This window comes from Neolamprologus brichardi, chromosome 14 (genome assembly GCF_056152115.1).
Source record: "Neolamprologus brichardi isolate AB-2024 chromosome 14, ASM5615211v1, whole genome shotgun sequence".
Lineage (NCBI taxonomy): Eukaryota > Metazoa > Chordata > Actinopteri > Cichliformes > Cichlidae > Neolamprologus > Neolamprologus brichardi.
The window spans coordinates 16,172,404-16,185,619 of NC_142117.1; the positions used below are offsets into that span (position 1 = coordinate 16,172,404).

General features: G+C 39.6%; 2 protein-coding genes across 2 annotated transcripts; both read left to right on the plus strand.

Moving 5' to 3' along the window:
* Positions 1-1,669: 1,669 nt before the first annotated feature.
* lbhl (LBH regulator of WNT signaling pathway, like) lies at positions 1,670-8,970 on the plus strand. The gene is made up of 4 exons (XM_006799801.3): positions 1,670-2,061; positions 5,368-5,443; positions 5,806-6,100; positions 7,989-8,970. The coding sequence occupies exons 2-4, from the start codon at positions 5,372-5,374 to the stop codon at positions 8,057-8,059; spliced, it is 438 nt and encodes a 145-aa protein (XP_006799864.1). The 5' UTR covers positions 1,670-2,061; positions 5,368-5,371; the 3' UTR covers positions 8,060-8,970.
* Positions 8,971-10,052: 1,082 nt separating this feature from the next.
* Positions 10,053-11,328, plus strand: LOC102797760 (C5a anaphylatoxin chemotactic receptor 1-like). Its single transcript, XM_006799948.3, has 2 exons — positions 10,053-10,086; positions 10,279-11,328. Exon 2 carries the CDS (start codon positions 10,291-10,293, stop codon positions 11,326-11,328), a length of 1,038 nt encoding a protein of 345 aa, XP_006800011.2. The 5' UTR covers positions 10,053-10,086; positions 10,279-10,290.
* Positions 11,329-13,216: the final 1,888 nt, after the last annotated feature.

Sequence of the window (13,216 nt, forward strand, 5' to 3'; positions counted from 1 at the left end):
GTTCATAACCAATCCTATTCAAACCTTCAAGATTCATGTCGCACTGGCTTAAATGACTGGTCTTGATGTTATTTTGGTCCTCATCTGTGTGGTACTAGCTCCGTGTAATATAAAGACAAACCCAGTCAAAATCTAATTGACATTTTGACACTAATGTCACTAATCCGAATTAACCTTGGTTAAGTCAGTCATTATCGTCAGGCACACAGATGGCCCTGATATTGTGCGCAGCCAATTAGCACTGCCGTGTCTTGTTGGACACTTGAAGAAAACAGAGCTATTATTACAATGTTATTAACCCATTATTGCCTCGTGTAACATATTTGATACATACAGTTTTTAAAAAGGTTTTTAAATTGTTTTTTTTTAGACTTTTACATAATCAGTGTAACCTTTTCCCCCTGTAAGCACAGATAAATTGCATAATACATTTTAAGCTATAAATTGCCTAAAAAATGCCGGATGTAGCAAATATGACTTTTAAATTGTCAGAAGATTCAATAAATGTTCCATTTTTAAAAAAAATAGTTGCGCAAATATAAAACACGTAAAACTTTTAGACATTTTATTTTGCACAACCTAATCAAATTATTTTAATATCTGTGTGCATTTTGTTGCAAGCGTAGCAATGAGACCCAAATTCAAATTGACAGCAGAGTTGGAAATTATAAAGCACTGTATCTTTTTTTTTTAAGGCTCGGAAAGAGAACTGATTTACATTTAAGCAAAGCAAGCAAGCAAACGCTCCTATGCTATGAGTTTGAGACCATTATATTAAAGATGTCCCTTCACTTTGACATACAGAGCCAAAAAAAAAGAAAAGAAAAGTGAGTGTTTAGAGCAGTCTAAAGCTTAAGTTTTGGCTCGTGTATGTTTGCCAAGTGCTGACTTCATTAGCTGTAACCAGCTTGGCCATGTTCAATATGAGCACCCACCACTGCAACAGACATATGATATAAAATAAAGAAAAGCATGGTGTGTCCATTTTTAAAACAAATGAATCTGAGTTGGAGACGGTATAACTGACACTCGAGTTAATAGGGGAAGTACTGTCCTGATTACGGAGGAGTCTCAGCTGTGACATCACAGGTGGAGTTCCCTGATTTCTTAAACTAAAAATTCATCCAGGTTCTAGAGAAGAAGGATGCCTTTCATGTTGCGCAGACTCCTTTCCTTCCTCGTCCCATATCTATCCTATTGACTTAGGCTGCAAAGGGGATTAAACACTAATGTTACTAGTGTGCTGCCTGTTTTGCAATACTTGCTGCCTGTTATATATATATATATACACTGTATCCCCTTCCCACCCCCGAGCCCTTGATCCCTGGGCTAATTCCATGAATCGTCCAAATCTAAATCCACTGATGGAGCAACGACACGCACAGAGTCATGATGGGGAAACAGACAGAATAGTAGGGATAGAAAGGATTTCATAATAAAACATGCAAATGCATGTCCGTCTCATGTGCAGTTGTGGCCATGGCAAGTTGATTTAAACATCCGCCAACAGCACGACCACAGGCCATCTGTGTGCCCTTTGTATGTTTCTGTCCAGATGCACCAGCGACCCAGTGTGCCAACTCATCAGAGGGGACTGTCAAGCCTGCCTGACGTCACCCATGCAGCCTCTGTAATCGAAAGAGACGCTAATCCTGCTCCTCTCCAAAGCCTGGCAGTGGGGTGGGACAGGGAGGGATAATGACAGAGACACGAGGAAGGAAGTCGGATACGGGAGACGGCGGAGAGCGTGTGCGCTTTGGACAAGCGGACTCAGCACTGATCTGGACAAGTGAGACACGGGTGCTCTCCTGCCTGAATAGTCGAGCCACCTCCTTCACCATCTGCTAAACACCTGAGATCCCTGAGAGCTTGGAGCCCTCCCCATCCAGGTTTCGCCCTGGAGGCTGAAAACCTCAATGAGGGTCCTGCAGGGGGGGACTGTTGTGGGAGTTGTTTACCTCCCCCTGCAACCCCTGTCGTATCACCAGCGGATGAGCCGAGCTTCACCACTGTGACACTGTGCCAAGATGGAGAGGACATATGCCTGACAGCAACTGATGGGTAAGAGGTGATGAACCTTGTGGTCGTGTGACTGTGTGCATTTTAATCTTGGATAACGATTAAATGGAAAACTGCTGCAAGTCCCCCTCAGGTTCCACTTTAAGATCTTATCGTCACTGTGCATCTTCTGAAAGTAACTCAGCAGAAGTGTCAGGAAGATACAGTCGTGCACAGTCAAGCAGCAGATTGTGCCATTATCAGAAATAAGACCCACACTGTGGAAACATATAACTCTTGATGACAAACTCATTCCACCCTTAGGTCACCTCAGCAACTTTTTCTGAAGCTTTTTGGTCCTTGTGGGCAGCTGTGATAGCAGATGGATCCATGAACCCTGTGAACTTTAAAAACTTTCCTCCAAGTCACAAATATGGAAACAGTGAAGCAGTCGTAACACATGGTCCACTGACCATTAATAACTAGCTTTACACAATAGTGTTTCTGGAGGTTAAACAATAAACCCAGATTAACATAGACAACTAAACTAAACTAAAAGCCAAAATTGTGACAAAATATTTGACAATTTTAAAAATATAAATTAGACTGAAACAAAACTGAAACTATTTAGTGAACTCGGGAAAACTAACAAAAATAAAATAAAAATGTTTCAAGGAGTTCTGTTTTTATGGTAATATCTGTACTGATTTTCCTAAATGTTGCCTCTGAGATATTCCCACCATACAATAATAATTAGAAAAGCTAAAACTGACAATGAAACTAACAAATAATACACTTAAAATAAACAAATTCAAAGAATATAAACTAAACTGAAAGAAGAAAATCTTCTCTGGAAACAAACTACAACAAAACTGATCCACAAAAACAAAAAGTCCAAATTAGATAAAAATAAAAACTTAATTAGAAATTACAAAACTAGATGTTGGCCTGATCTATAAAAGGTTTAACTGGCATATATTGTACATGTTGGAGATTTCACAGGATCCAGTCTTATTTATTGTATGTTTCTTACTTTATGCGTGTTTTGAATGTTTTTGTGGTCTTGAAAGATCAAGAGCAAACAGAAGCCATGAGCCATTTCATACCTCCCATCTCACATTTTCAACTACAGAAACATCTAAGTTTAGTGATGCTGGGGAAGTATAAAAAATAGCAACAATAAAATAGGAACGTTTTAAAGTTTGCTGCAATCTTTCCTCATGATTTCATCAGTACGTTTTCATTTATTGCACAACCGCAGCACCTTATAGTGTAACTGCTGTGCACAGCTCTGACCTGAAAGAAAAGTAAATGTGTGAAGTTAGAAAAAGGAAACATCTACAGGAAAATGATGAGGAAATAGAAAATGTGAGAGAAGCAGGAAATGAGATAAAACTTTATGGTTTTAATGATCAAACCTCTTTATCGCCTGTAGCTTCCTCTTTCTGGTGACACAAATCTTCGCCTTTAGGTGTAAACTTCAGGCTTGGTTTAACACTAACACTTGACTAATATTAGATGCATATTTTAAAACTAATCATCTGGCCTGTGCACATAAAAGAAGCCTAAATGTGATAAAGCATACTTTTGCATTAACAGCCAAATGCAGCGCACAGGGCAAACAAAGCCCGATTGTTGACCGTGCTAAAACGTGCAGGTGTTTAGAGCGAGTGTACATGAGAGGGATTACATGGGGGTTAAGCTCATTCATCATAATAGTTTCCAACCCCAGGTGGCACACAAACAGCTTAGTGCGGCACAATTGTCAACAGCACAATATCAGAAATTGAATTGTAGGGCCGCGCACATTCACAAGTGGGTCAAAAAAAATGATAGAGTACTCCCAAAGCTGATCCTATTTGGGGAAGAACACGATGTCCTCATTTTGCCAGTTGTGCAAAGCGTTAGCGTTTCTTCAGTTGCATGTAGTCATGCAATATGTAACTTTGAGCATGTCAATAGGAAAATCACAAATTGACTGAAGTCAGCTATTAAAAAAAACGATTCAATTAGAGAGAGACAGGGAGGAAGAGGGAAACAAACTGATGGAAGTCTCAGCCTACACACGAAAATATGAGAAAACAAATTATTTTTGGATTTCAAATATTTTTTACATATTCTCAGACCCTCCTTAATGCTCTTGAGCCAAAGCACCGATCCTCATGCACTTTAATTTTAGCTGGAAATGCCTTTGAAAACTTCTGAGCAGACATTTGCATTGGCTTGTTTATGCTCTCTTTTGTGCTTTGACTTGATGCAAGAGTGAAGAACTGGGGTCTGAGTGCTGCGTATCTCAGGAAGAGGCTAAAAGGTCCCGTTCATCTTCTCGGCTTCGGCTTCTATGTAAAAATAATTAGATTTGCCTCTTTAGCTTGATGAGACATGTGACTGCAAATACCAAAAGTAGATTAGATCGGTCTTTCAGTGGAAATTTCATTAAACAGTAAGCGAGACTGAGCAGACTGTGTCATTACACCAGGCAACAAACTGTGACTGGTACTTATGGAGAGAGGACACACGCTGAGACATGCTGAGAAATAGAGACAAGGAAGCAAGGAAGAGGGATAAAAAGAGGATTCAGATGGATCCTCAGCCCTTCTTAATCCCTTTCGTCTGCTTTTCTGGACAACGTAAACAGACTAAAGTTGGCTATGGACACGGACTTATCCATGTAACTGAAACAAGTGGCTTCATCAAAGCTGCTGGCGGCTAGACGTCTGATGACGGTCATGTAAACATTTTTTTTTTATGGAACAAAAACTTTACTGATGACTGAGGCAGATTGGGGGGTGTGAGGGACGCAAGCCAAAACAGGATGCTTGGCTTCCTGTCAGAAAATAAAATATGATCGCCAAACTACATAATCCATTTTGGTATCAAACCCCATTTGAGGTCTGCACTAATCTAGAGAGTGCTTGCATGTATTAGGAGATGCACATATTTGTGCATGGTCGGACCAGCTTTAGCCAGCATGATGTAGGGCAGGAAATCTCTGACGAATGAAAAGCCAGGCATGTTGGATAATGTGATCCTAGTGTAATTCAGCAATGACACAAGGGGCAATGATGCTGTTTCATGGAAAACCAAACAACACGATTTGTAGTTCGATTGGCACGCAGCAGTGGGGGCTGCACAGCTGTGTCAGCAGCATCATGCATTTCCTTTGAGCACTTTACATTAAGCTGACATTTAAAATTGCACTTCAATCGGGGTTCTGGACTCTTCTAAAGTAAACATGCACATGCTCATGAGCTTTTGCAGTATTAGAAATAATTTTTTAGTCCATGCTAAATGTGGTGCATGCTTTTTTTTTCTTTTTTCTTTTTAAATTCCTCTTCTAGGATTGATATAAATTTGTTTCATCTGCAGAAGTATGGAGGAGATGAGTGGTCAGAATCCAGAATGTGAAGACATGCAGAGTAAAGACCAAAGACTGCCAATCCAGGTAACATAATACCCTAGAATCATACTGCGACAGATCTCTGTCAAATATTTTTAGCATAGCAGCTAAGTTTGATTGAGTTATAGTTATGATTGGAGTTCTGTGTTACAGTTGATACTTTAAAATGTCTTGAAATGCTTAGCTGAAGAGACTCAAATGCAGACACAAACAAGGATTAAAAACCCGAATAATAGTAAGTACACAAAATCCAAGGCCCCGATATTGCGTAGGTGTGTGTGTGATCCTGGGATAGATAAAGAAAAACATAAAACAATTTGTAGAATTACTAATTAAGTTTATTTACAGGCTTCTACAGAGTTTTAATTCAATATACTGCTCATGACACAATCAACTTCTTCCCCCAGATCTTTCCTGACCCTGTTGAGGTTGTCCTGGACCCCGAGACCTCTCTGAACTGCCTGGGCCACGAGCACGAGAAGGAACGTCTACCCTCTATTGTTGTGGAACCAACTGAGGTGAGCGAGGTGGAGAGTGGAGAGCTGCGTTGGCCTCCAGAGAACATGGACATGGAGGAAGATGAGGAGGACCTGTTCTTGGAGCAGTGCATCCCCCCGGCCAACATTGCAGATTGGGGAGAAGAGGAGGAGGAAGAGGAGACATCGGTTATACTGAATCAGCAGCAAGGCTTGACACTCATTGGTGAGTTGCACATAAGGTAGTCATATATATTCAAATGCTGTTTTACTACAAATTGGAAAAAAAAGAAAACATATGCATGTGAAACCATAAACATGAAATTTTGTTTGCTGCCCCTTTACTCACTATGGTACTGCTTATTTTTAATCACTTTAGTTTTATTAATTCCTATATAGAAATTAAGCTTACGGGATCAGTTTATTAGGCAGTCAGGTGACAGAAAGTTTTGATAAGTTTTAGATACATTGGTAAACAAAAGGTTTCTCATTTCTCAAGTCAATGTCTGTATTTTGTATGACAGTATAATTTCCTTTTTACAGCAGTTTTTGAGATAAACAACACAAAGTGCTTCACAATGAAATACCAGACACGCAGTGATGATTCAAACAAGACCATCCTGTGTAAAGTGTAAAAGTGGATGTACTAGCTGGAGCTACAACCAAAACTACTAGTACCATTTCTAACTTTCAGTTGGATTGGCAACTTACAAAGTCATCCATCTCATCCTTTTCCCATTGCCTTTTTGAGAGCTCAGCATTAGAGCTCTCTAAATCAGGAAGTAAAGCCTGATGATTCAGACTGAAAAACCACCATCCCTCTGCCACTAACATACTCAAAGATGTAACCTAACATGTAGGTACAAAATGGTATTAGTATTAAACTATTTCTGTCAAGGAGTGGATACACAAAAATCCAAACAAAGTGGATTTGCCTGGCAAACAAAATCGTCAACATCATTTTGGTGACCTGCTGCTGTGGTTTACTTCACAGCCTGTGGGACATTACTATTAGGAAACATGGAGAAGAATAGAGGTTTCTGCTACATCTAATTGATGCAGAGTTACAGACGGAGGTAAAGTTATGGAGAATTGTCCCATAAAACATAAAACAATCAACTGTTTAAACTATTTAAACTTTGGACACAAAATGAAGGACTGGGGAAAGCGTCTGAATGACAGAAAAAGACAAAGGAGAGAAGGTTTTTAAATACAGAATACAGACTACAAGGTCTGTGAGTCTTTGCCAGTGTCGAGGCTCTTAATGAAATGCAGTAGTATGTATTATATAGTTAATGTAAAGGATTAACAAGCCCATGCTTGTTTATTTGGAATATAATTTGAAATGTTGTAATATGTTTTGCTTTACTTTTCGGCTACTTAGGAGACATTTAAGCTAATGATAAGGTATGCGCAGTACTGCAGGAATGCCTTAAATATATAAGAACCTGGATGACCTCTAACTTTCTGCTTCTAAATTCAGATAAAACTGAGGTTATTGTACTTGTACAAAGTTTAACCAGATACTTACTCTGGATGGCATTACCTTGACTTCCTGTGACACTGTGAGGAATCTTGGAGTCTTTTTTGACCAGGATATGTCATTTCTCACTCACTATGTGTTAATATGTGCATTGAATCACTACTTGTTATTAATCTCCCACTCACTTCCACAGCATGTGTTTTGTCCTGTCTTCATCCCCTCATCCCAACTGGTCACGGCAGATGGCCGCCCCTCCCCGAGCCTGGTTCTGCTGGAGGTTTCTTCCTGTTAAAAGAGTTTTTCCTTCCCACTGTCGCCAAAGTGCTTGCTCTTAAGGGGTCATATGATTGTTGGGTTTCTCTCTGTATGTATTGTTGTAGGGTCTACCTTGAGGCGACTGTTGTTCTGATTTGGCGCTGTATAAATAAAATTGAATTGAACTGAATTAAGAAGCGCTTGTTGCTGGTTTTTATTTTGGAAAATACGAATTCATTAAATTTATAAAAAGAAAGAGTAGGAAAAAACGTTTCATAGTGTTTAAGGGACCAGAGCGGTATGAAAAAATAACTTGTTTGGTGAAAGTATTCTACACTGAAATTAAATTTTCAAACTCACCCTATTTTTTCTGCAGACCTTCAGTCGGATGCATTCAGAGATGACACTCCTACACTTCCACCCAGCAGTGCTCCAGCCTTCAACTGAGCTTACCTCTGAGGACTCACCGTCTGTGGGAAACCAGCGAGGAAGCATCGCAATATGTACTTATGACAGCAACTATGACAAAATTAAACAAATACTGTACTGATAATGTGTTTTACACGGTAACAACTCCATGCCAGCTGGGACTTTAATGTTCGTCTTTATACCAATGTGCACAATAAGAGGTGAACTATGACAAGACTGCGTGTGCAATGGGAAGCAAACCCACGTTCTTCCAAAGTCAGCAATTTTTAGAATTTCTAGAGAACATTTTGCGGACTCTGTGTTTAATCTTCTTTGTCATTTCCTGATTTTGTTAAAAACAGGAAATCCTGCCACTCAATTTTCCTCACACGTATTTATCTTTATGCAAATGTGTTTCTCTGTCTCTTTAATTCATTTTCCTGTCCCACAGTCAGTCTTCTTGAGGATATTTACCTAGTCATACCTTTAGTATGTAGTATGTGTTACAGTACTGTAAACTGAGTTGGCTGTTCTCTGGACACACATGCAGTTCTGCTCTGATATGTCTTGAATGTTTGGAGAATCACATTTTTAAAAACCTACTTTGCGTTAAAATTCAGGCATGATATTGTTTGATTTAAACTCGTCTATGAGGCAGCTACATCATGGGAGTGACAGATGCTCACTGCTGTTGTGTAATATCAGCATAATATCAGCATTTTCAACAAGGTTGCAGAAATCACTTTTCAGAAGCAATGTGATGCATGGTGATCAACACAAAGGGAGCTCTACTTGTTTTCTATTACCACAGCTGAAACTCTAGTTCTTTTACTGTACTATAGGTTGTGAGTAGGCTAATTTGTGAAAAATATGTATATATGATAAAGATGATGTGTTACTGTAAAATTATTGTTTCAAGTTTGACAATAAAGTCTTTTGTCCCATTGAAACAGGAAATCATTTTTGAGTGTTTTTGCAAAATGATTAATTACTGCAGAAAATAAAAAGGCCTTCACACAGTTGAACAGTTCAGTGTTACTGGCACTACAATACACCAATGCAAAGCTAAATACATTGACTGAGGAAGCCATTCTGGACCAGGCTGTGACTCATTACAGCTGGAGGTCCTGGGAGTACAGCCACTGTGGCCTCCTTAGCACCATGGCCTGATACACAATGATACACAATCTCCTGCCACATAATCCAAAAAACAAACAAACAATTAAATACTAAATTATCTTATAACATTGCTTAATCCATTATCAAAAGACAGGTGTTAGGTAAAAGTAGGAAACATATCTAGCTATCTGAAACCACATACAATGAAATCATGCTACAAACATCTCCAAAACTCTGCTTCCTTTATAGCACATTGACTAAATCCCCCAAGATAATGACTATACCACTAGGCTTAAAGGTCTAAAAAAAACCCCGACCAATTGCAATTGGGAGTACAACTGAGATTTATATTTTAAAACTCTAAAACTTTTAATTTCCTAGAATTTCATGTGTGGCAAGGCTACAGTACCAGCACGCTGTGTTGTGTGATTAGAAGACACAGGGCTACTCCATGACATTTAGTATTCATACTTTAAACACGATTATTAAGACTTTTATTTTGACGAGATAGACATTTGAAGTAATTATTTTTAAAATTACCGATCCTGACATATCAATAGACTTTTATTTTATAGTGAGCACTGAAATAAGGGAAAAATAATTTGTAGCACTACCAGTAAACTGGTGAATAAAGCAAGCACGACAAAGTAGTCGAGGTCAGCTTCCGTTTGTTTTGTTTTTTTCTCAGTGTATGAACTATGATTTAATTATTTCCTGTGAAGTTACACTTAAATTTTGACATAAAAACTGCATTTTTACATTAACCAATTTTTTTGATTGCAGTCATCAAATGTACACTCACGTGCAGAGGACTTGTACTTTTAGCAGGAATCTTGTGCAATTGTGTTTGCGTGGGGTGGGGTGAGAGTATAAAGCACAGAAGCAGACGAGCTTTACTACTTCCTCTCAGTGGTGACAGAGCAACACAAACAGAGGCTGAACAGTTGGTGAGTTAATACTAAAGTATTAGTTTGAATTTAAAAAACAAACATTAGCTTTTCTGGATTGAACGTATTATTTTAGTAAATTGTGAAAATCTATTCGATGAAACATTTGTCACAGATATTGTTGAATGAATCATTCTCTCATTCTAATGTTAATTTTATGCACGACACTAATTGATACCCTATACTTCACAGTTGTAAGGAATCATGGATTATTTCAGTGACTATAATTACACATTTCCTGATGATAATTTCACATTTCCTGACATTATTGAGTCTGTGACTCCTGAGATTAAGCCGATCCAGATAGTGGCTCTGGTCATGTACAGCCTTGTGGTCCTGCTGGGTGTGCCTGGAAATGCTGTGGTGGTGTGGGTGACGGGGTTCTGCATGTCCCGCTCTGTCACCTCCCTCTGGTTCCTCAACCTCGCTCTGGCTGATCTTCTGTGCTGCCTCTCCATCCCCTTGCTTATGGTCCCTCTGGTTCACGACGATCACTGGCACTTCGGTCCGCTGGCCTGCATGCTCATCAGAGGCCTGTTTTACCTGGTGATGTACTGCAGCATCCTGCAGCTGGTTGTGATCAGCGTGGATCGTTTGTTGCTGGTCATCAGACCCATCTGGTGTCAGAACCACAGGCGACCCAAACAGGGTGCTTATGGATGTGTTGCTGTGTGGGTCCTGGCCCTGATAGGCAGTATCCCACAGTTTGTGTACGCCAAGCAGATTAAGGCAGGTGACGAGAAGAGAGAGTGTAGGATGGAGTACACTGTAGACAGTGCCTGGCCTGTCTCTGCTTTTCGCTTCCTGATTGGATTCATTATTCCTTTCCTGGTTATTCTAGTTTGTCACTTGGTCGTTTTCAGCAAGACACAGAGGAGAATGACACGAGGTCGGACCCGGTCCAAGAAAACCCTGAGGGTCATCATCGCTGTGGTGCTGAGCTTCTTCTTGTGCTGGATACCTTTGCACATCGTGGATTTCCTCATACTGACCACCCCTCGGGTTTCCTCTGCGAGCCCCAAACTTCACCTGGCACACGTTATAGTGCTCTTCCTGGCTTACTTCAACAGCTGCCTCAACCCTCTGCTCTATGTGTGTCTGGGTCAAAGCTTCAAAGACAGTATGAACCGCTCACTGCGTAACATCCTCCACTTCATCAGCGAGGAACCGACCACCAAGATCAGCATCACCCATATGGACACCAAGAGCACCAGTAATGGCAAGGAGATGACAAAAATATGATCGTGTACTGACTCTAATACACAGACAGGACTGCTGGAATATACCAATTTCCATCACAGTTGAAGTTTCACAAAAGAATAAGTAAATTCTGCTGGCCTTGGCTGTTAAATTTGACTTGATTTATATGAGCAAAAAAAGGTCTATGGATACAAATACCCTGCCTTCACTTTTCATGAGCTACTAAGATTTTTTTCTGGTTAAGTTCGGTGATAAGTAAATGTGTTTTAAAGAATCTTTAGAGGTTTCAAATGTGGAACCGTTACTCATTCTGCAACATTTCTGTGAAACATCACATCTTATGCAACAAGATTCTTGGCACTTCTAGTTTTTTCTCTCACAAAAGGAATATTTTAGATTCTATTGAGGTATTTGTTTTTTATCATTTATCGTTTGCCTTTTTGTCATGTTTTTGTTCAAATTGTTTGACAGAAATAAAATATATACACAGAAGTTTGATTTCTTCACACCTGTAATTACAGAAACGTGCAGTAAATGTTATTTTCATACACCACAACAGGGAGACACACTTTAAATCTCTGAAGCTCCATTTCTTAAGGTTAAAAAACAGGTGGACCTTATGATTAATAACCTATATCATATAAGTGTATTGGACACTACATGTGGCCTACTGTGGCTGCTGTAGGACAAACATGTTTCAAACATGTTTCAAACATGTTTTCTGAGTGCATAATACTAATTTTTTTACCCACTGACGAGTCCTGCTAAATTGTAATAAGCAGAAAATCGAGCAGCAAAATGTAAAACTGCCTGTTTCCATTTAATAACACATTGATAACCTATTAAGACTAACTTTAAAAGTGTGACTATTACCTGGAAATATCTCTGGTAGTTTCTGTGTAATAAGCAGGAAACAGAGCTGCAAAATGCAGAACTGCCTGTCTCTATTTAATAACAACTAGTAATGTCTACTGTTGCAGTTTCTTTATAATAAGGAGGAATTTAAGGGATAGATAACACAATAGCTGATTAAAACAAACATTAGCAAGTCTTTAAGGAACTGGAAAGACTTATACAAAATGCAAATTATTAAGTTGAAAGGAATAATACATATGAATACATTAGATTTGTATAGAAGTGTAGAGGACCCTCTTAGGAAAGAAAGTGGAACTTATTATTAAAATGTCCAGTACATAAAAATAAGATGCCATCCATGTTCTTCCGATTGTCTAATTCAGGGTTTATTGACCTCTAACCATCCAAACATCCAGCCTCTCTAACAGCAAGTAGCACCAAGCTGCCAGCTTCCATAATGCTTCCATAATTTCATAGAAGTAATGATAAAATGCACGATTATAATTTGTGCACATAGTAAAACAATGAATTCTGTCATGGGCCTGGGTCTTTGACCATGTGTTATTTTTTGAGTTTAATGAATATTATGAGTTTTATTCGTCTTTCTTAATCATTTATGGTTGTGGTGTGATCTGCTCCTCGTTCCTCGTTTCCCTGTGTGTTGTTGTGTCAGTTTTGCTGCCCCACCAGGCAGATCCAACCCGGACGGCTATCACGATGCAGGGTGCGATACTCGGTAGCCAAAAGCAATCCAGTACCTTTTGGTTCAGTGAAAATCCCTCAGTGACAGCCAGGCTAAGATTCTTACGGCCATCCAAGAATCCCAGCCCAGTGGAGTTCCCACATTGGAAGCTGCTGCAGCCGCACATATACCGCCACCTCCTCTAGAGACAGCCACTCCTATTCCCCAAGGCTCAGCCATGTTTTCGTTTACGCCCTGTTTCCGGGGCGCTGCTTCCCCTGAGCCAGAGCTGTTTTCTGGGGAACCAGGTAGTTGAGCCAGGTAGTTGTAGAGGGTTTCTACCTCCTCCGTCAGCGAGCCTGCCCCGAAACTGATGTATCTGTAGATCGCAGC